Source organism: Larus michahellis, chromosome 2 (assembly GCF_964199755.1).
Source record: "Larus michahellis chromosome 2, bLarMic1.1, whole genome shotgun sequence".
NCBI classification, from domain to species: domain Eukaryota; kingdom Metazoa; phylum Chordata; class Aves; order Charadriiformes; family Laridae; genus Larus; species Larus michahellis.
The window spans coordinates 465,280-486,370 of NC_133897.1; the positions used below are offsets into that span (position 1 = coordinate 465,280).

General features: G+C 67.1%; 3 protein-coding genes across 6 annotated transcripts in view; 2 read left to right on the forward strand and 1 right to left on the reverse strand.

The window, feature by feature from the left end:
• On the forward strand, positions 1 to 1,638 carry TMUB1 (transmembrane and ubiquitin like domain containing 1). The gene is made up of 2 exons (XM_074573397.1): positions 1 to 546; positions 820 to 1,638. The coding sequence occupies exons 1-2, from the start codon at positions 137 to 139 to the stop codon at positions 1,172 to 1,174; spliced, it is 765 nt and encodes a 254-aa protein (XP_074429498.1). The 5' UTR covers positions 1 to 136; the 3' UTR covers positions 1,175 to 1,638.
• FASTK (Fas activated serine/threonine kinase) lies at positions 1,460 to 16,288 on the forward strand. Its single transcript, XM_074573387.1, has 11 exons — positions 1,460 to 1,563; positions 1,801 to 2,062; positions 2,818 to 3,430; positions 5,253 to 5,723; positions 6,283 to 6,431; positions 6,604 to 6,820; positions 7,023 to 7,182; positions 7,856 to 7,947; positions 8,298 to 8,937; positions 9,240 to 9,354; positions 15,524 to 16,288. Exons 1-11 carry the CDS (start codon positions 1,460 to 1,462, stop codon positions 15,608 to 15,610), a joined length of 2,910 nt encoding a protein of 969 aa, XP_074429488.1. The 3' UTR covers positions 15,611 to 16,288.
• Positions 16,197 to 21,091, reverse strand: part of SLC4A2 (solute carrier family 4 member 2) — an 18,363-nt gene continuing 13,468 nt past the window's right edge. For all 4 annotated transcript variants that reach the window (XM_074573736.1, XM_074573737.1, XM_074573738.1 and 1 more), the window contains 10 exons: positions 20,869 to 21,090; positions 20,561 to 20,709; positions 20,229 to 20,423; positions 19,515 to 19,733; positions 19,299 to 19,388; positions 18,981 to 19,147; positions 17,911 to 18,164; positions 17,483 to 17,652; positions 17,031 to 17,204; positions 16,197 to 16,927 (listed from right to left, as the gene is read on the reverse strand). In XM_074573736.1, the coding sequence (XP_074429837.1) occupies positions 16,847 to 16,927; positions 17,031 to 17,204; positions 17,483 to 17,652; positions 17,911 to 18,164; positions 18,981 to 19,147; positions 19,299 to 19,388; positions 19,515 to 19,733; positions 20,229 to 20,423; positions 20,561 to 20,709; positions 20,869 to 21,090 (1,721 nt within the window). In that variant the 3' untranslated portion in view covers positions 16,197 to 16,846. The remainder of the gene's footprint in view (positions 16,928 to 17,030; positions 17,205 to 17,482; positions 17,653 to 17,910; positions 18,165 to 18,980; positions 19,148 to 19,298; positions 19,389 to 19,514; positions 19,734 to 20,228; positions 20,424 to 20,560; positions 20,710 to 20,868; position 21,091) is intronic.

The following is a 21,091-nucleotide window of genomic DNA, read 5'->3' on the forward strand; positions in this document are numbered from 1 at the left end:
GCGGCGAGGCGGAAGCGGCGCGATGGCGGCAGGTGAGGGGCCCGGACCGGCGGCGGCTCCGGTCGCCCGCGTCCCGGCGGGTTGAGGTCGCCGCTCTATGGCCGCAGGTCGTTAGCCGGTTGTCGCCTTCGCCGCCATGGCGCTGATCGAGGGCGTAGGCGATGAGGTGACCGTGCTCTTCGCCTTGTTGCTGGTCGCCGTGGTGCTGGGGCTGGCCTGGGCCTCCACCCGCGCCCCCGAGCCCACCGCGCCGCCCCGCGCCGCCGCCCCGCTGCCCGAGGAGGGCCCGAGCGCCGCACCGACCCCCGCCGAGCAAAAGGCCCCCGCTGCGGCGGCGGCGGCGGCGGACGGAGCGGCCCCCGATGGGGCCGGGGGGCTGGCGGCGGGGCTGCGGCCCCGGGCCGGCCCCGCACCCCCACAGAGCCCTCTCGGTGAGGGGGACGGCGGCTCCGCCGAGCCCACCATGGTGCTGCGGTTGAAGTTCCTCAACGACACGGAGCGCCTGGCCCGGGTGCACCCTGGTGACACCGTCGGGGCCCTGAAGAGGTGAGGGATGGGGCAGGCCACTTCTCCCCCGGCTGCCAAGGGGGTTCCCGAACCTCTCTGGCAGCTCCTTCCCTTCCCTGGAGCGCTGTGCCACTCTCTGCAGGGCTGTCGTGGCAGACACCTTCACTGCTGGTCATGTCGGGGGCCACTGGTGGCAAAGTAGGGGCACAGGGTGGTCAGGGGGAGCGTTGGTGGCCTGCTCCTGGGGGGTGAATGGAGGGGACGGTGTCCTGGCCTGCAGTGTGATGTCTCCCTCTCTGTCCTCCTCCCAAGGGCCTATTTCCCCGGACAGGAGCAGCAAGTGCGGCTGATCTACCAGGGCCAGTTGCTGCGCGATGACACCCAGAGCCTGGCCGCCCTCCACCTCGCCCACAACAGCGTCCTGCACTGCCACATCTCCCCGCACAGCTCGGCCCCAGTGCCCGCCGGCCCCCGCGCCTCTGCCGACCCTGCGCATGCCGCCCTTGACGTGGGCAGCCTTGTCCTGCCGCTCTTCGTCCTGATGCTGGCCGTCCTCTGGTACTTCCAGCTGCAGTACCGGCACGTCTTCACCGCCACCGCCACCACCTTCCTGGCCGGCCTCACGCTCCTCTTCAGCTTCGTGGCCTTCACCATGTACCGCAGATAGCACAGCCCGCGCCCCGGACGGAGCCGCCAAGCGCAGAACGGACTCAGTCCCGGGTGCCGTCTGCCCGGTGCACCCGCAGACTGTGCCCCCCCCCGGAGCTGCGTGCCCGAGCGAGCGGGTGTCCGGGCAGGAGACAGACAGCCTGCCCGCCGCTGTGTCCCGGGGCTCCCGGGCCAGGCAGCGCTGCCACCGGGACTGCAGCCAGTGCTGTGCTACCTCGGGGGGGGTCCCAGTGCCCCCCTGGTGCCCCCCCGGCCCTGCACGGAGCGTCCACCCACCGCTGCCATGCCCCACAGCCAGCTCCATGCACGGGAGCTCCTGCCTGGGCTGCCCGTGCCCTGCCCGGGACGGGGCCTGTGCTGCCCCGGGGCTGGGGCTGCCACCCCGCGGTGGGTGGGGGGGCCGGTGCCGGTTGGGGGGCCGCGCTCCCCCCGCTCTGTGACGATTAAAGGACTGTGAACGGCCGCGGCCTCCCGGCTCCGCTGCGCCGGAGGGTACGGGAGGGGCGGGGCTCCGGGCAGGGGGCGGGGCATCGGGAGGTGGGAGGGGCTCCGGGCAGGGGGCGGGGCCGCGCGACGGTGGGTGGGACGCGGGGGCGGGGCCTACTCGGGCCACGCGTTCCGCAGGGCGGCAGCGCGCCTGCGCCGGCAGAGCCGCCCCGCCCCTTGGCGAGGCACTCGCTCATTGGCGGACGGGGAGCGGCTATTTGCATACGGCGTTACGCACGCCGCTGCAGCGCCCGGCCCCGCCCCCGGAAGTGTGAGCCGCGCGGGGGGCGTGGCCGCGGCCTCGGCCCGGCGGGGCTGCCGGGAAGATGGCGGACGCGGTGTCCGGGCGGCGCTGAGCGGCCGGGGCGGCGGCGGGTCCCAGCGCGGCCGCCAGCGCCATGTAGGGCCGGGACGGGGGACGGCCGGGACGCGGGGGGAGCGGGCCGGGCACCGCGGGGCCTGTCTAGGCCGGAGGGAGGGGTGGGGATGAGGGACCCTGGGGATGGGGCCTGGGTGAGCCGGGGGGCGCGGGCCCAGTGCGGCCCGGCCCGGAGTGCCGGTACCGAGGAGGAGAAGATCGGGGCCGCCCGGGGGTCCCGGTACCGGGGGAGGAGAAGATCGGGGCGGCCCGGGAGTGCCGGTACCGAGGAGGAGAAGATCGGGGCCGCCCGGGGGTCCCGGTACCGGGGGAGGAGAAGATCGGGGCCGCCCGGGGGTCCCGGTACCGGGGGAGGAGAAGATCGGGGCGGCCCGGGAGTGCCGGTACCGGGGGAGGGGAAGATGGGGGGTGCTGGTACCGAGGGAGGCGAAGGTTGGGGCGGCCCGAGGACCCCGGTACCACACGGGGATCTGATCAAGCCGGGGCCCCGGGAGGGGGGAGAGGGGGGTGGGCCAGGGGACATCGGTGGGGGGGGCCCTGTGCGGGTCGGGGATCCCGGGACAACGGGGCTTGTGAGGGCCGGGGGAGCACAGGGCGGGGGTCCCTGTGCCGGAGGGGATCTCCGTGCGCAGGGAGACTCCAGAACAGGGCCTGTGCGGGGCTGGTACTCCGGCACGGGGGGGGGTCCCAGCCTGGGCTCTGTGCGTCCCTCGCTGGCTCCAGCTGTCCCAGAGGCACGAGCTCGTCGCCCCACTCACCCCCGCTCTCGTCCCCAGGGTCTCCCGGTTCTCCAAAGCCTCTCGAGCCGCCCTGCCCTCGCCATGCTGCGCCTGCTGCCATGGCTCCGTGCTCTGACCCGGGAGAGCGTGCGGCCTGGCGTCCTGCAGGGCCTGGCTGCTGGTGACCGGAGCGGGGCCGGGATGTATCCCGCCTGCTACTGTGCAGGCAAGGCGAAGGGGCGGGCTGTGCTGCTCCCCCTGGACCCCTACGGCCATGGGCTGCTGCACACCTTTCCCCCGGACGCCTACAGGACTCGAGGCCATGGCAAGAGGAAGAGCTGGAACTTCATCCACGAGAAGATGAGTTATGACACCTTCTTCACAATGAAGCGTCTGATAGAGCGCTCGCGCAGCGTGGGGGAAGTGTTGCGGTGGGTCACGCAGAACCCCAGCAAGGTGTCTGCCAGCCACTACCCCATCGCCCTGCACAAGCTGGGCCAGCTCTTGCAGCAGCAGCAGGGCCAGGCCACGGTGAACGGGGAGAGCCGCGGGCCCGGCCAGATGCTGGAGCAGCCAGAGTTTCAGACTCTCTGTCAGGCCATCATCAGCGGCTGCTCCAAGTTTGATAACTTCAGCATTGTCAACTGCCTGTACGCCGCTGCCGCGCTGGGTGAGTGTCCCGGGCTGCCGGTGCCCGCAGCAGGCGGGGGAGGCGGGCAGGGCAGCGGGACACGGGCCGGCGCTTGGGTTTGTGAGCTGAAAGGAGAGCTTGCCGGTCTGGCTGCCGCGGAAGAAGGAAGGGTGTATCAGAACTGGTGTCTGGGCTTGTGTGTGGATTTACGTGTGATTGTGGCTTTGCGGCAGAGGGAGCCATGCCCTTCGGAGGAGGAGGCGGCGGCACTGCTGGGGTATGCAGCAGGAAGGGAGTCAGGCAGGCTGCCTGCTCGGGGGGGGCTTGGCTGCCTGCAGTTCTGGCACGTTGGCCCAACGGGCAGCCCAAAGAGTGGCCAGCGCTGCCTAGTGGGATCGGGATACACCACTCCTTGAGTTTTGTCCCAATCCCTGAAAACCAGCAAACGTCTGAGCGTCAAGGCGTGAGAGGCGAGGGCTTGGCTGCACCCTTTGCCAGCCACGAGCCCCGTGTGTTTGATATTCAGGAGAAAAGGTTCAGGCTGGTTTGGATTCCTGCGCAGCAGCAGCCTCTGGGCGGGCCCTGTCCCTGGGGGTTCCCCCATCGCTGGGCTGGGGCCCTGCGGTTTCTGCCTCTGCGAGGAAGGGGATGACGCCCGGTGGCTGCCCTCCCTGCCTCCCCCCAGCCCTGCACTCCCCTGTCCCACACGCACGGCTCCTGCCATCCTGTTTGCTTTCTTCTTCCCCACCGCAGCTGCACGCTGGGCTGAGACCTCGGCTGAGCCGCGTACGGAGACGCCCGGTGCCGGCCGTGGGTTGATGCAGTAACTCTAGATCCCCCTGAAGAGGGGAGGGAAGAAGTTCCTGCTCTTCCCCGCTCTGTCTCGCGGCGCCTGGTGTTTGTTGACACTGAACTCTGGGCTGCCAGGCGCCTCTCCCCTCAGCTGGGCTCCCCCCGGCCGGCTCTGGTTTTGACCCACACTTTGTTCTCCGTCAGTCGCCCTTCCCTGCTCACCACGCTTACCCGCTCATTAATAAAAGTGCTAACCCGCCTTTTTGAGGCCTTTTTTCAGGAACAAAGCAACTGCTCAGACTAATTCTTCACTTTCCACCTTCTGACTGATTTTTGATTAATGATAAAACGCAGTAACTCGCCCCATGCTGCCTTAGTTGCTTTAAAGCCCTTTTGAAAATTGAAGTCTCGTCAGCTGGCTTAGGAGAGCAGTGGGCTACCAGGGCCTCATACAGTGCATAATGCTTCATGCATCTCCTGAAAATATCGCTCCTGACACGCGAAGGATGGCCTTTGCCTTTTTTCGTAACCGTGCTGTGCGCCTGGCCCCTTGTCTTTGCGTGGTTGAATAATAGGTCCCGAGTTGGAGGAAAGTGTTTTCCTCAGGAGCCGAGTTTGAAAGACTGAAGCTAAACTAGAAAATGGGAGCAGGGCAGAAATGTGAAGGGATTAATTCCTGTCATACAGGGGCAGGTTTTATTTTGGTCATGTGTTGATGTCTTATTTGTTTTCCAACCAAAACTTTTCTTTCAAGTACTTTTTGAGGTGTATTATTTATCTTTAAGGAGTTTGAGACTTAAGAAATAAGCCTTGTTTTTGCGGATGAACTAAAGGACTTTGGTTGAGTGGGTGGGAATAATCCAACTTTTCCGTGGTGCGGATGCCCTGATGTTCTGGTCAGGCTTTGCCAAACCGCTCCTCGTTCCCTTTCTCACCTTTGGTTTGATCACCGACACGGCAAACCCGTCCTTCTCCGGCTGTGGTCTCGTGCCTGAGTTTAGGAGGATGGTCGGGCCTAGAGAAGACACGAGGTGGGGTCCGGGCGTCCCTAATCCTTTCCCTGTCGCAGGTTTGCCTGGGGAATCGCCGCTGGTGCGAGTGCTGGAGGACGAATCCCGGAGCCGCCTGGGCCGCTTCAACCAGAAGGACGTCTCCATGGTCTTCAGCAGCGTGATGAGGCTGCACCCGTCCAGCCCCCACCCCCTGGTCGAGTCGTGCCTCAGCAGTTTGGAGCGGCACCTGGAGAAGGAGCGGCACCCCCAGACCCTCTTCCTGCTCCTCTCCTACTACCGGCTGCGGGCACAGGCGCTGCAGGGACACCCGGCCTCCGACCAGCAGCTCATCAACAACCGCAAGATCCTGCGCCTCGTCAGGCACACGCTGGGGCAAGTGAGTGCCATGCGGGAGCACGAGCTGGCCCTCTTGGACGAGATGCTGGCTCTGTGCGCCCAGGAGGCGAACAACAAGGCCCTGGAGGCCATCTTCAGCTCTCAGCTCTTCTACGAGAACCGCCAAGAGCGATTCATCCGCAGTATGGCAGGTGAGGGCAGGGTCTGCCCGGGCAGGGTCCCAGCCTTGCCCACGGTGCGGGGTGCGCTGGGCTCTGTCCCTGCACTCGGCAGCCTTGGAGCCTCCTTTCTTGGCCCCAGAGGACACCTGGGTTTGTGACGGCACCAGCTGGGGCCTTGCTGAGCACCAGGGCCTGCAGCGGTGGGGCTGGAGCAGGAGGTGCTCTGCGTTACGGCCGCCCTGTTGCTGGCTTCCCAGCCGAGCGCTCCCAGGGGCTGTGAGCCTGCCTCACCTCCGGGTTGGCTTCGGTGGGGGTTCTACAGAAGGGCCCCCATTCTGTGCACGTTCCAGCCGTGCCTTCTGGCTGCACGGGGTGGGAATCTGCCCCAGCTTCTCACAAGCCTCGTAACTTGATGATTTTTGGAAGCCGCCTGGGTTTCAGGAGAGATGGCTCTGCTACCCGGGTCTTGTCATCCCCCACCTGCCTGCGCTGCCTTTCCTGCCCAGGCTGTAGTGGCTTCTGGAGAGCTGCAGCTGGGACAGAGCCAGGCCTCTCTGACGGGTGCCCCGCTGTGGTTTGCTCTGTGCAGAGTGGCTCCCCAGGAAGGCGGAGAACCTTACCCCCTACACCATGGCCCTCATTGCAAAGTACGTGGCCCGGCACCGGCTGCGTGAGCCACGGCTGCTCGATACCATCGCAAACTTCCTCCTGAAGCGCGGGGAGCAGCTCGACAGCAAGGTGAGTGTCTGCCCCCGTCTGCGAGGGAAGCCTGGGGCTGGCCCTGGGGCTGCCCCGGCACTGGGGGAAACCAGGTCCCTTCTCTGCCACCAGGATGGGGCATCTCACTGGGGACCGGCGGGGATGTGCCCCGATCCTGGCCCGGCCCGACTGCCTCTCCTCCTGCCTGCAGGTGATCCAGAAGCTGGTGTTTCCCTTCAGCCGCATGAATTACCGCCCATCCAACCACAGCGAGCTCTTCCCCAAGCTGGAGGCCATCCTGGAGCAGAAAGCTGGCAGCTCACCCCTGGCCACCGTCAACATCCTCATGTCCATGTTTCAGCTTAGCCACTTCCCCCAGACCGTCCTGCACCAAGTCTTCTCCCCAGCCTTCATCACCAATGTTATGAGTATGTCAGGCCTTTTCTGGGGTAAATACAACCGTTAAAGCTGGGACTGGGGTGGAGGTGGGTTTTGAAACCGTTGGGCAGAACAGACACACACACACCCCCCCCGCCCAGGAGCACCCTGCTGGTGGTCAGTCCCCTCGGGAGCGTGGCTGGGCGAGGAGGGGGTCCTGCGGGGGTCTACCCAGCCCTCCTCTCCCCGCAGGCAGCCCCTACGCGCTGATTGTGCGCCGCTACCTCTCGCTGCTGGACGCGGCGGTGGAGCTGGAGTTCCGCGATTACAGCGGCCCGCGCCTCGACCCGCGCTACCGCGTCCTCATGTTCGAGCACGCCCTGACGGCCGACGAGGCCAACAGAAAGTACAGGTCAGCGGCGGGCGGCGGGCTGGGGAGGGGATGGGAGGGCAGCCCCCGGGGGGAGAGCGTGGCTGGGGGCGCGGTGGCCTCCGCCGGGCACCCCACTGCCTGTCCCCTGCAAGTGGGCAGGCGTTGTGGTCTGGGACACGCGTGGGTGACCTTGTTCTGGCAGGATCCCAGCTGAGGATGGTGCCGGGGTAAAGGCCCGTGTGTGAGCTCCGAAGCCTGTAGGGGAGCAGTACAGAATCCTAGAGCCGTTTAGGCTGGACAAGGCCTTTAAGGGCATCGAGTCCGACCGTAAACCTGACGCTGCCAAGCCCACCACTACTCTGTGTCACTCAGCGCCACGCTTGCACGTCTCCTAAATCCCTCCAGGGGTGGTGACTCAACCACTTCCCTGGGCAGCCTGTTCCAGTGCTTGACACCCCCTTCGGTGAAGAATAACGTGCTGTTGGTGCCGCGATATCGGGAGGGAGCTTTTCCACTGAATGAGCTGAAGCGTGTCCCCTCCTTGCCCCAAACAGCAGAGCCCAAAGCTCAAGGCTCTCCATATTTCTTGCTCCCAGGGGCTTTCACGTCTCTGCGCAGATGTGTTCGGAGGGAGAGCGCGGGTGGGCAGTGCCCGAGGGGGCAGGCTGGGGGCCCTCCCTGCCACGTCCCTGACTCTTCTTTGTCCCCGCAGTTACAAGGGGCTGGTGGCTGAGGCCCTGCGGCAGCTGGTGGGAGAGGAGTGCTATCGGCAGGACGAGGTGCTGCCCCCGGGATACTGCACAGGTAGCCGGGGAGGGGGCTGCCCGTTGGGACTGGGGGGGCTGTGGGTGCAGCAGAAGCCCTGCGGCTGCCTGGGTGCTGGGGGGAGGCCCGAGGGTGGGGGGTTATTCAGGGAAGAACTAGATTCGGCTGCTTTGTCGCCCCCTTCCCCATGACGCTGCCTTCCCCCGGCACTCCCTGAGCTGCCCCCGCCGCAGGGGGGCTCAGCTGGGCCAGTGCAGCGGGGGGGGGCCCTCTGCACTCCCGCCTGCTGGGCACAGTCTGCCACCCTGGGGTACATGGGCTCCCCGAGCTCATGTCCCATCAGCAGGGGGGTCTCCAGCCCGGTGCTGATCCGTGTTCTCTCTCCGCAGACTTCCTGCTGTGGATTAACCGCTCGGGCACCGTGCTGCCTCTCTCCCGTGTCCCTGCAGCTTCCAAGGCTCCTTCTGCCCACACTACAACGTCCTCTGCCGCCATCTCCTTGCGCTCGAGCGTCCTGGCCCTCACCTCGGACTTGCAGGACTTTGCCCCGTTCGCTCCAGAGACGCCGAGCAGCCCCCCGGGCGCCCGGGAGAACAACCTGGCCGGGCGGTTCCTGCCCACGCTGTGCCCTGCCCCGGGGGGCCCCTGCTACCAGCCCCCCTCGGACTATTACTGCGGCCTGAGCAAAGAATCTTCCCTGGAGAGCCAGGGCAGCTCCACATTAAGCAGCCCTTCCGAGTGCCTCTCCGCGCAGCCGGCCGGCACCCCCGACTGCTCCCCCCGGGGCACCTCCGCAGCCACCCTCTTCCAGTTCCCCATCGGCAAGATTCTGGAGGAGGAGGAGGAGGAGGCCGCCGCCGGCTGCCCCGGCCACGATCACAACTGCTTCCAGGGGGAGCAGGCCCAGGAGGAGACGGAGGAGAGGAGCCCACCGCCCGGCGAGGATGCCTGCCCCCCGCCCTCTCCGTGCCGGCCCAGCCCCAAGCGAGGGCCCGGCGATGGGCCGCAGGGAGCCGAAGAGATTCAGAGGTACGGAGCAGAGAGGGTCCCTGTCCCCACTCCATTTCGGCAGGATGGCCGCCCCGGGCCTGCACTGACACTGGCTCCAGCTCCTGCCCGCCCTGGCCATCGTCCCCAGTTCCCCCCCACCCAGTCGGGTGCCCGGTGGCAGAGCCCTGTCCCCGCCGTCCTGTCCCGGTACGGCTGCCCCTGCCACCAGCTGGGCTCGGGGAGGTGGAGGGTGCTGGGGGACCGGGCAGGGGTGACGTCCCACCCGCGGGGTCTGTGTCGGGGGGTAACGCTGCCCTCCTGCCCCGCTGTGTCCCCTGCAGGGTGGTGCTGTCGGTCAACGACAAATGGCACTACTGCCAGAACTCCGACATACTGGTGGGCTCGCGAGCCATGAGGGACAGGCACTTGCGACTGCTGGGCTACTGTCTGGTTCAGGTAAGCTGCTGGGGGGGCTGCGCCCTTCCCTTCCCCTCCTCCCCGCGGGCAGCGAGCCGGGCGGGCTGGAGAGCTGGCATCCCCGCTGTAAACACTCCCGACCGGAGCCGTCCTTCCACACTTGCTGCTCAGAGAGGAAGCACTGACTCATCCTCACGGCTCCTTTCTGCCCTCCCCCACCCCAAGAGTTTTTTCCGGACGGCTGGTGGCTGGTACCAGCCCCGTGCCCTGGGGGGAAGCACGGGCGAGGGGTTGGCCCCTCTGCGAGCTGGTCCTGCGGGAATCCCTCCTACAGAGCGGACCCCCGCGCTGGGCAGGGCAGGGAGACGGGGAAGCTGGCTCAGCCTGGGCCCGGCAGACGTGTCGGTAGTCGCGTGGGGCTCGGGGTGGAAAATCAAGGGGAGACATAGCTCGGCCTGATACCCCACGCTGCGGTGCTGGCTGTCGGTGCTGCCGTGTGCCTCTGGCCGCTGCAGGTGGAGGCCAGGCCCGGTGAACCTCCCGTCGGTGCCTGTTCCAGAGCCCTGGCCTCTTTGGTTGCAGCCTCTGGCTGGTCTGTGGCGAGAACTGCGAACGGAGGAGCCCTGGAGGCTTCACCGCCGCCTCCGCAATTGTCTTCAGGATTTTTTGGAAACTTCGGATGTTGTTTTAAGGTGTGCAGCTTCTACAAGACTATTTGTGCGGTGATTTTTAGCTGGAGGATAGATCTTCCTGAGGAAAACAACTCAGAAATGCAGGCCTCTTATCCCTGTTTACTTCTCCACTTCAGGGGTCACCTGAATTACAGTCGTAGATCTACCAAGCAGTCCCATAACCATTTCTTAAAGCTTCTTACCTCCCCTGCTGCTGGCAGCCCAGCGTGCCAACACGAAGCTCCTCCTAATTTCATAATTTGCAACGTACATAGTCCAGAAGCCCTTTGTTTACGCATAGCTTCGGCGGTCCTGTGACTGAGCTGTGGTATTTCCTTGGAGATCCCCAAGGGCAGAGCAGAGGGGCAGGACCGGCTCTTCTGCGCCGTGCACCCTGGGTCTCCCTCCTGCCGGAGCTCGGGATGGGCTGCCCGGGGCCGGCCGCGTCCCCCACCAGCGGTGGGGCTGAGCAGCACTGTCACACGGAGGAGGGCTCCCCAGCGCCCGCCGCCAGCTCTGACCGCGTGTCTGGGCTCGGGGATGCCCTCGGCTGAGGGCACAGCTGCCTCCGCTCCCGGCTTTGTGCCACCCTGTCTGAGAGCCGCCCCTGCCCTGTGCCCAGTGCGCTCGCCGCGGCCGGGGACTGAGCTCACCCTGTGCTTGGCCCAGCTGGGGGGTCCGTGTCCTGTCTCTAACCGGCTCCCATAGCCCTCACCCTCGCCGGGCTCCCGTATAGCCCTCACCCCCGCTGGCTCCGGCCCAGGTTACCACTGGGGTCTGCGCCCCTGCTGCGGGAGGCTGAACCCGCAGAGCAGCAGCCCAGCGGGTCTCTGAGGCACGAGGCGGCACGGGCAGGGGTGCAGATAAGCGAAAGCGTTCTGCTCCCGGTGTGCGCAGGCTCCGGCGCTCCATCGGCAGCGTGCCGTTGGGTGTCAGGACCCGCATGAGCGCGGCTGCAGGAGCTCTTCCCTCCCTCGGCCCAGCGTGCCCCGTGGCCGTGCAGCCGCCAGTGCCGTTGGCTCCTTTGGGTGCCTGAGAGCAGGCGCTCTGGTCCCAGCCCCTCTCTCCCCTCCGGCAGCAGACAGCAGCAGATCGTTAGGAAATGCGCAGGGAGTGGATAACGTATGGCACGGATAGTCCGAGCGCTCCTGCCCCGCAGCGTGTGTCTGGGCAGCCGTGTCTAACCGCGCCATGGACCTCTTCTCCGTGAGCGTTTTATTCCTCTTTGAGCCTGTTCTTTCTCCCACGCGTGCAGTGGTCGGTGCCAGCAAGCTCCAGGCAGTGGTACCTGCAGCGCGTTCTGTTTGCATTACACCTGCTGCCTGGTCAGCCGCCGCGGGGCCGGTGCCGGCAGGGAGTGAAGAGCAGCTCTGTGGTTACCACCTCCTCTGCTTGTGGTTCCAGAGGTCTCTTCCCTTTGGCCACCCTTTTAAGATGACAAACCCCAGGCGGTTCAGCTTCCTCCTGAGTTGAAGCTGCTTCACAGCTCGGTGGTTGTTCTCGCTCTTCTCGTTTGAGGTTTATTTCCTCCTCTTCTGACGCCGTTACGGAACGGCAGGGTAGCTGGGGTTGGCAGGGCCCCTGGAGATCGGCCCCGGCTCACGCAGGGCAGGCTGCTGGTGCCGCGTCCAGTCGAGTGGGGAATGTCTCGGAGGTGGGGTGCTGTCTGGGTAACCTCTTCCAGGCTCAAGGCCGGTGCTGCTTTACCCTCACAGGAACAGAGGTTTTTCCTGCGTTTGGGATGTGTGCGCTTAGCTTTTTCTGCAGTTTAAATGGGATTTCCAGTAGTTTAGGTTAGTGCCCTCGCCTCGCTCTCTGTCGCTGGGCACCGCTAAGAGTCTGGCTCTGTCTTTACCACCTCCCGTCGGGTATTTGTACACGTAGATAAGATGTTCCGATCCTTTTCTTCTCCAGCTCTGTCAACCTCTTCTCGCGTATCGCATGCTTTAGTCCCGTAATCATCGCTATGGCCCTGCACTGGGCTTGCTCCGGTATGTGCATGGACACTGAGAGGTGTCCCACCGGTGCTGAGCGGCAGAGAAGGATCGGCTCCCTCCACCTGGTGCACGGGGTTATTCCTCCCCGGGCTCAGGACTTGGCCCTTCCCTGCCCGGGGCCGTTTCTCCAGCCTCCTCCAGGAACGTGTGCCGCTCCTCCCCGTTCTCTCCTGTCCGCGGCCTCGCTGGGATGCGCTCGCTCCCGTCGCCCAAGTCACTAACGAGGACACTAAACGGCCTTGGCCCCAGCCTGACTCCTGGGGTATGCGCTTGAGGCTTGGTCCAGCTGGGCATCGTGCCCCTGTTCGCAGCTCTTTGAGCCTGGCAGCTCAGCCCTCCTTACATTTAATTTAGGGCCTTGTCTCGGCCGTCCGTGGCCGGGTGCCTGCCCGATGGGCGCTGGGCTGCCCCGCGTGCCTGGCACGCCGCTAAGCTGTCTGGGTATGTCTGCGCGGCCGTGCCAGCGCCCTGCTCCTCCTGGGGGCTGCCGGTCTGGTACCGGGGGGGTTTGTCAGAGCCTCTGCACGGGGCGTCCTGCCAAGAGCCTGCTCCCTCCGTGGCACAGGGAGCAGGGGCTGCCCGCCGCGGCTGCAGCGGCCATCGCCGGGTCTCCTACCCGCACCCTTCCTTGTCTCTGTCCTGCGGTGGGAGCTGCCCGGTGCTTCCACCCTTCTGGCAGGGCGGGGAGTGCCGGTGCAGGGTCGCCTGCCTCGGACCCTCTGCTCTGCCCACAGATCCGCCGGTCTCAGCCCTTCCCAAGGTCGATGTTCTTTTCCCTGGCTCTTTTCCCTTTTATTGACAGCCAGCCCTTCTCCCTCAGAAGTTTCTAGGTAAGGACACGCTCCCTCCTTCCCAGGATCCTGCGCTGAATAACGGCCAGGTCTCAGATGTTCCCACAAACCCTGTCCTGGCTCTGGCACTGCTCACTCCCAGCCTGTCTGAAGGAGCTTTCCGTGCTGTTGATCCTTCCGTAGTGTCGGAATGGTGAGGCCCCTGCGGAGCAGACCCCGCCGAGCTGGGCAGTGAGGAAAGGAGCGTGAAGCAGTGGAAGGAGGTGGCTCCGTACCAGAACTGCCAGAAACCTTGGATTCAGCCCCACTGCGGCCGGAGGACTCGGTTCCTCCTCCCCGGGCAGGGTTAGCAGCCGTCTCCTCCCCGGCCTGCGTGGGACTGTCCTGGCAGCCTGCTCTTCGTCTGGGTGCCCCGTCCCACTTGCTCATCCGTGATGGTCGCAAACAGGTCCTGGACCCTGTGTGGCACCCACGTCAGGATCCAGCCTTTCCGCGGAGGCCCCGTGTCATCTGTGCCAAGTTTTCCCACCCTGTCCCTTCCCGGTGCCTACTATTAGCCCCGTTTCTCAACGAGCCGGTGAGAAAAGGCTTCCTCCTTGGCTGGCAAACTCCTGTGTGTCACGATCTGCAGCTCCTGAGGGGTGGCAGGGCCTCTCCCAGCAGCCTTGGATGCTCCTGGTGTAGCGGACCACCCCTTGCCAGGCAGGGAGTGCTGCCTGACCCACCTCTCCTCGGGCGGCCAGGCTCCAGCCCTGCTCCCAGGCTCTTCCCGAGCGCCGCCGCTCCAGGGCTCCGCTCTCCCAGTTCCCCTGAGCGGTGGAGGGCCAGGCCAGCGGCACCGAGCCTCCCCCTGCCCTGTCCCAGGCACCGGCTCTCGGAGGGCCCTCTGGAGCCCATCCCGTCCCACCCCCGGCCAGAGCAGGGTCACCCACAGCAGGTGGCACAGGGACGCGTCCAGGCGGGGTTGGGATGTCTCCAGAGACGGAGACTCCCCCACCTCTCTGGGCAGCCTGTGCCAGGGCTCTGCCACCCTCAGGGGAAAGAAGTTCCTCCTCGTGTTGAGGTGGAACTTCCCATGGTCAAGTTTGTGCCCGTTACCCCTTGTCCTGTCCCCGGGCACCACTGAGAAGAGCCTGGCCCCATCCTCCTGACACCCCCCCTTTCAGTATTTATCAGCGTTGATAAGATCCCCCTCAGCCGTCTTTTTTCCAGCCTGAAGAGCCCCAAATCCCTCAGCCGTTCTCCATGAGAGATGTTCCAGCCCCTCAGCGTCTCTGTGCATCCCGCACGGCTGCAGCGGTGCGGGGCTGCTCCGTTTCCCCGGCCGTTTGTGCTCCCAGCGCCGCACGGGGATGGACGCAGCCGCGGTGGGAGGCTGGAGCCGGGTGTCACTGCCGGGAACAAGCCCTGGGTCGGGAACTGTCGACGGGCATTTTCAGAGACTGTGTTTTTAGAAAAGTGCCTGCCACGTTGTCCCCAGAGCAGGACCCAGGGGAGGGACAGGGCCCATCTCTGCTCCCACCGCTGTGGGTGCGTCTGTCTCGCGGTTGCCCAGGGCTTGTGGTCGGGGTTGCCCGGGGCTCGTGGCCCTTTGCGGGGGGTGTTTAACTCCAGGTTGTATTTGCTGCTCGGGGCAGAGAGCTCTCTTGGCCCCACAGACCGACCCCAGCCCAGCTTTCCTGGTGGGGTCTCCGCTCCCCCCCCACACCCCGCACCAGTGCCCCGGGCGAAGGGGGGGTGGTTCTGGGTGTGCTGGTCCTGCGGCCGCCGCTCCTCTGCGGCCTGGGGTTAGAATGGCCTCTGGGGGGGGAAACTCTCCCCTGGGCTCGGCTCGCTCCCGCAGCCCTTTCTCCTGGAGGGGGGCTGCTGCCGCCCCTCGCCGATGGCAGTGGAGGAGCCCGGGGGTCCCCCAGCCCGTGCTGCGGCAGGGCGGCTGGTTTCGCTCTTCATCCCTCCCCGGTGGTTGGCGACTGGGGCTCAAGGTTGGGGTGACGCTTGTGATGTCCCTGCGTGTCCTCCCGGTGTGTGCCGAACCCGTCCCGGCCGCGGTGGGGATGGGGACGGGGCTCTCCGCAGGCGCCGGAGCAGCAGCTGGCTCCAGGGACAGCCAGGTCCGGGGTGAAGCGCTGGGAGGGCAGAGCCAGCGCGGGCAGGTCCTGGGGACTCGTTCCCCCGGGAGGCGTCCCTGCCCCTGCGCCCTGCCTGGGATGAGCTTCCCCTGCTGGGGTCAGCGGGACGTGGAGCTGGGGCTTCTCTGCTCCTCCTGAGCCCGCCCTCCCCTTGGACGGACCAGCACTGTCCTCCTCCCCCTCGGAAAGGGTCCCGAGACCCGGTTCTTCCCCCCAACACCATGGACGGCTGTCCTGGGCGGCCACAGGCTGGTGGGGGGGAGGTGGTGGAGGTGATGATGATGGTGGTGGTGATGATGGTGGAGGTGGTAGTGGTGGAGGTGATGGTGGAGGTGATGATGGTGATGGTGGAGGTGATGATGATGGTGGAGGTGATCGTGGTGATGGTGATGACGGTGGTGGTGATGGTGGAGGTGATGGTGATGGTGGAGGTGGTGACGGTGGTGGTGGTGACGGTGGAGATGGTGACGGTGGAGATGGTGATGGTGGAGGTGGTGATGGTGGAGGTGGTGGTGGTGATGGTGGAGATGGTGATGGTGGAGGTGGTGGTGGTGGTGGAGGTGATGATGGTGGAGGTGGTGGTGGAGCTGCTCTGACGGTTTCTCCCCGTCCCCTTTCAGCTGCCCTACACGGAGCTGGAGAAGGTGAGTGGCATCGAGGAGGCCAAGCACTACCTGCGGCAGAAGCTGAGGGAGCTGCGCTTCTGAGGGACGGACGCCCCGGGCAGGGAGGGGGCAGAGCGGGGTGGGCGCAGGCGGGTGCTGCCGGCCCCCTTCCCCTGGGGTGGGAGACGGAGCCGCCCCCATCCCGGGGGGCCAGGGGATATGGGGCTGTGGGCACCTGCCCCGTGATGTGGGGCTGGGGTAGTGTGAGATATTTATTGCCGTTAGCGGGGGGAAGGGGTGTGACTTGACCGGTGCGTAGGGGGGTGTTTGGGTCTATGCTGCTGGGGAGGGGGGGTTACCTCGCTGCCCCCCCCGGCCCTGATGCCCCCAGCCCAGTGCAGGGGTCGCTGCTGCTGGGGGGAGCCTGGCCTGGCTTCCCGGTGGCACTTTTGGGGGGGGGGGGGGGGGGAGGGGGGTGTGCTGTCCCTGTGTCCCCAACACCGCTGCTGGGAGGGAGGGCTGGGTCTGGGCCCCCCCCCCGTGGGGTCCCGCAGGGTCTGGGGGGGCCGCGGCAGACCCCGGGTCGGGCAGGGCCGTGGCTGTTTGCACAGGGGGCTGCCCCCCGAGCCGGGAGGAGGGGGGTGCGTGGGAAGCGGGGTTAACTTTACAATAAAACTGGTGAAAAGTGTGCAAAGTCCATTCTCTTTATTAGTAGGAGGCAGCGGCCGGCCCAGAGCCCCCACCCGGGCTGGGCCCTGGCACAAGGCGACCCCCGTGTCCCCCCTCCCCAGCCCTCTGCCCGGCGGGGGCACAGGCAGGCACGGCCCCCCCGGCCCTGACACCGCAGGGTGCCCGGGGTGCTGCTGCCCGCAGGGGTGCCCGCGGCTCACCACCCCCCCAGCACCGTCAGCCCAAACCGCCCCGGCACCCCTCAGCCCCGCGCGCTCCTCGTAAAGCTGTTTATTGCCATTTAAATTACTCTGTTAAATAAAACCCGGTGGGATTTAGGAAACGCCTGATTGTCTGGGGGGAGCCCGGGGGCTGCGGGGGGGCTGGGGCAGGGCCAGGACCTGCAGCTCTGCTGGGGGGTGACCAGGGGGGCTCTGCCCCGTGGCGTGGTCGGGACGCGCCCGAGGGGTCCGAAGGCCCGGCCCAGCCCCGTACCGCAAGGGAGGGGTGTGGGGGTCCCCGTGGGGCAGGGCTGGGGGCTGGCGTCTCTTTGGCAGGTGTCCCCCCCCGCAAAGGCCCGGGGAGCACGGGGTGCCCGTCCCTGGCTGGGCACGGCTGCGCAGCTGCTGCCCCGTGCCGGCCGTGCCTGGCGCGCTGGTTGGCACACGCTCACACCGGCATCGGCATTTCGTTGTACTCGTCCACACCTTCCCGCTCGTCGAGGATGGGCTCGGCCTCGTCTGCGTCCAGCTGGGGGGAGACGGGGGCTGAGCGAGGGGCTCCCCCTCCGCCACGGCCCCCAGCGCCCGCAGGGACGAGGGACGCGGCGGCGGGATGCGCGGTGGGTACTTACACACTTCATCTCCCGGTCGGTGAAGATGCGGCTGAGCAGGCACATGCGGAGTGGCACCGTGAGGATGAGGATGAAGGGGAAGGCCAGGGAGGCCACCGTGGACATGACGGCCCAGAGCACGGCCAGGCACGCCAGCTGCAGCCCGGTGAAGAGGTGCATGCGCAGCGTGCGCACCTGCAGGGACGGCCGTCACACCCCTGCGTCCCCCTCCCGCCCCATGACCACGGCACCCCCCCACCCCGGGGACACGGCGCCCACGGCCCTGCCGGGCTCTGGGTGCCCCGGGGGAACGGCCCTGTCCCCCCCCCAAACTTCGTCCATCCCCTCGACCCCCTAAAAAAAAGGCTTTGCCAGAGTCTGTCACACAGACGCCCCAGTGCCCCCAGCCCAAGGGTGCCCCAGACGAGGGTCCCACCCCCCTGAGATCCCCCAAGGGTCCACCCCCCACCGACCTTTTTGACGTAGGGGACGTCGGGGTGGTGCTTGGGGGGCATCAGCAGCAGCTGCAGGCGCTCGTAGAACTGGATGCCGTTGAGGGAGGTGACGCCCATGTAGAGGAAGATGCCGAAGAGCACGGCCAGCGGGATCTGCCGCAGCAGGTCCCCGATGACGATGGACAGGCCTGGCACAGAGCGGGGTCACCCGTGGTGTCCGGGGAGGGGGTGCCCTGAGACCCGCCCCCCGTCCCCCTCCTCCCTGCCCGGTCACCCCCCAGGCTCAGGGAGGGTCCTGCGTCACTGGTGCCCCCCGGGAGAGGACAGCCGCGCCAGGTGGGACAGGGCTGTGGGCACCCCTGCCCCTGTGGCCCGTTCCCCCCTCCCCACGGCTGCCCGGCCCCCGGTGGCCACGCGGGACCCACAGCGGGCAGGGCTGGACCTACCGACGAGCACGGCCACCAGCAGCCCGGTGACCCGCTGCTCCTTCACCTCCTGGATCTTGGGCTTGTCCCCGGGCGCCACAGCCTTGCTCATGACGGTGAGGGCGTTGGCGTGGGTGACGGAGCGCACGGTGGCCGCCGCGAGCCACGGCAGCCCGAAGAGCGCGAAGAAGCCGCCCATGGCCACGATGAGCAGGAGGTCGAGGTGGAACCCGGAGCCCTTCTGCAGCATCCGCTCCTTCTTGCTGATGATCAGCCTGGGCACAAGGGCAGACCGTCGGCACGGCTCGGCACAGCACGGCAAAGCTTGGCATGGGACGGCATGGCATGGCACAGCATGGCTCAGCAAAGCTTGGCATGGCATGGCTCGGCTCAGCCTGGCACGGTTCAGCATGGCACAGCTCAGCATGGCATTGCACAGCTTGGCACAGCACGGTTCAGTGTGGCATGGCACAGCAAAGCTTGGCATGGCTCGGCTCTGCACAGCGCGGCACAGCTCAGCCTGGCACGGCATGGCACAGCTCAGCCTGGCATTGCACAGCTCAGCACAGTGTGGTAAAAGCTTGGCATGGCACTGCAAAGCTCAGCCTGGCACGGCATGGCATGGCACAGGTTGGCATGGCTCAGCACGGCACAGCACAGTTCAGCGTGGCATAGCTCAGCCTGGCACAGCTCAGCCTGGCACAGCGTGGCACCGCACAGCTTGGCATGGCTTGGCATGGTACAGCAAAGCCTGGCACGGCTCAGCAAGACATGGCACAGCTCAGCGCAGCTCGGCATGGCACGGCACGGCATGGCATGGCACGGCACAGCAGGCATGGCATGGCACGGCACAGCGTCACACAGCACAGCATGGCACGGCGCGGCACAGCATAGCACAGCATGGCATGGCACAGCTTGGCACGGCACAGCTTGGAGCATGGCATGGCTCAGCCTGGCCTGGCGTGGTACAGCACAGCACGGCACGGCACGGCATGGCATGGCATGGCGCAGCGTGGCACAGCTCGGCACGGCACAGCATGGCACGGCACAGCGGGCCCCGCCTGCCCCCCTCCCGGCCCCGCTGCGCTCACGTGGTGATCTGCGTCTCCATGAAGATGAGGATGAAGACGAGGACGGCGGGGAGGCCGCTGGCCACCATCATCCAGACGGGGAAGTCGCTCTTCTCGCCCAGGGGGTTGATCACCCAGCCCCGCTTGTCGGGGGCCGTCACCGAGAACCCGCTGGGCACGCTCAGCTTCTGCGGGGAGGGGGCGAGAGGCGCTGAGGGGGGGGACACCGGCTCTGCCCCCCGGGGAGAGACCCCCACCGCAGCACCGGGTCCCACCGAGGCAGGAGGGTGCGGGGTGGGGGGGTCCTGCCCGGGGCGGGGGGGCCGGCTGGGTGCTGACCTGCGTGTAGGTGTCCCGGATGCCGTAGTCCACCAGCACCATCACCAGGATGGCGATGGGCACCCCGAAGTCCCCGATGAGCCGCCGGATCTGGGGGAGGGGGGGGGGAAGAGCAGGGTCAGCCCGGCCCCAGCACCCCCCATCCCCCCCCGCCCCGGCTCAGCTCTGCCCCCCAAGCTGGGCTCACCCCGGGGCCGTCCCGCCTGCCCCACGCACCCGTCCGGGGAAGAACCGGCTGTTCTTGAACTTGCGCAGGAAGAAGGCGATGAAGAAGGTGCCGGCCATGAGCACCAGCGAGAGCAGCGCCGTGTTGGGCTGCCCCGTCACCTTGGCCGCGGCGTTGGCGGGCGCCGCGCTGGCGTTCCTCCACGCCTCCGCCTCCGCCCCACTGCCGTTGGCCCGCAGGCAGCCGTGCAGGGGGTGCTCCTGGAAGATCTGCGGCGGCGCCGTGCTCAGGACGGTCCTGCCTGGCCCCGGCCCCACGGACACCGGCCCCGGCCCCACACGCACCGGCCCCAGCCCGGCAGACACTGGCCCCAGCCCCATGGACTCCAGCTCCAGCCCCACAGACCCAGCCCTGGCCCTACGGACACTGGCCCTGGCCCCACAGACACCAGCCCCAGCCCCACAGACACCAGCCCCGGCCCCACGGACACCAGCCCTGGCCCCATGGACACTGGCCCCAGGCCCATGGACACCAGCTCTAGCCCCACAGGCTCCAGCCCTGGCCCCACAGACACCATCCCCAGCCCCACAGACAACATCCCTGGCCCCACAGACACCATCCCCAGCCCCACAGACACCAGCCCCGGCCCCACGGACACCATCCCCGGCCCCACGGACACCATCCCCGGCCCCACGGACACCAGCCCCGGCCCCACAGACACCAGCCCCGGCCCCACGGACACCAGCCCCGGCCCTGCGGCTCACCTTGGCCAGCTTGGAGAAGGTCTCATAGATGAAGATGAGGGAGATGAGGAAGGCGAAGATCTCCTGGGTGAAGCGGGAGACGAAGCGCACCAGGAAGCTGCCCTCGAAGGCCACCATGACCAGCACGATGAGGATGAGCCAGAAGCCGATCCAGACGCGCCCCACCAGGTACTCCAGCCCGTTGGAGGTGCAGAACTGCCGGTGCCGTCGGGGCGGAGGGACGGAGGGAGGGGCGTCAGCAGGAGGGGCGGCCGCGGGGCTGGGGCACCGACATCCCCCGATGCCTGCCCCCCAGCACCCAGGAACGTCCCCCCGGCCCGCCCCGCTCTCACCGTGAAGAAAGCCTCCTCGAAGACGAGGAGGGGCCCCGAGAAGCCGATGACGAGCAGGGGCTGGGCGCCCAGCAGGCAGAAGAGGACGCCCTGCAGCGACGTGGAGATGATCAGCTCCGACACCCCGATCAGGTCCTGCGTCTTCTCCCCTGCGGGCAGGACAGCATCAGGACACAGGACACCCGCCGGCCCTTTGTCCCCGGCGTCACAGCCGGTGGGTGGCCCCGGTAGCACCCGCAGTGACCCGGTGCAGTGCCCCACACCGGTCCCCCCCTGCCGGCGGTGCCGTTCCCCCCCCCGGCGCTCACCCAGCAGCCCTCCGAAGGTGATGGCCGGCGACAGCGCGGCGAAGTAGATGAAGATGACGGCTGCGATGCACTGGGGGTTGAGGGCGTCCCTGAAGTCGCTCAGGTACTTGGGGTACCGCCGCCGCACGTCCCGGATCAGGCCCCCAAAGGGCCGTCCCGTGCGCCGCAGGGGATCGTCCTCCTCCTCGCCCTCGCCCTCCACCACCTTCAGCTTCAGCAGCGC

Bases quoted from the DNA above. Each gene is read 5' to 3' on its own strand.
- TMUB1 (XM_074573397.1), top strand. From the start codon at position 137: ATGGCGCTGATCGAGGGCGTAGGCGATGAGGTGACCGTGCTCTTCGCC. The intron at 547-819 runs GTGAGGGATGGG...CCTCCTCCCAAG, and splicing joins ACCGTCGGGGCCCTGAAGAG to GGCCTATTTCCCCGGACAGG.
- FASTK (XM_074573387.1), top strand. From the start codon at position 1,460: ATGCCCCACAGCCAGCTCCATGCACGGGAGCTCCTGCCTGGGCTGCCC. The intron at 3,431-5,252 runs GTGAGTGTCCCG...TCCCTGTCGCAG, and splicing joins GTACGCCGCTGCCGCGCTGG to GTTTGCCTGGGGAATCGCCG. The intron at 5,724-6,282 runs GTGAGGGCAGGG...TGCTCTGTGCAG, and splicing joins ATTCATCCGCAGTATGGCAG to AGTGGCTCCCCAGGAAGGCG.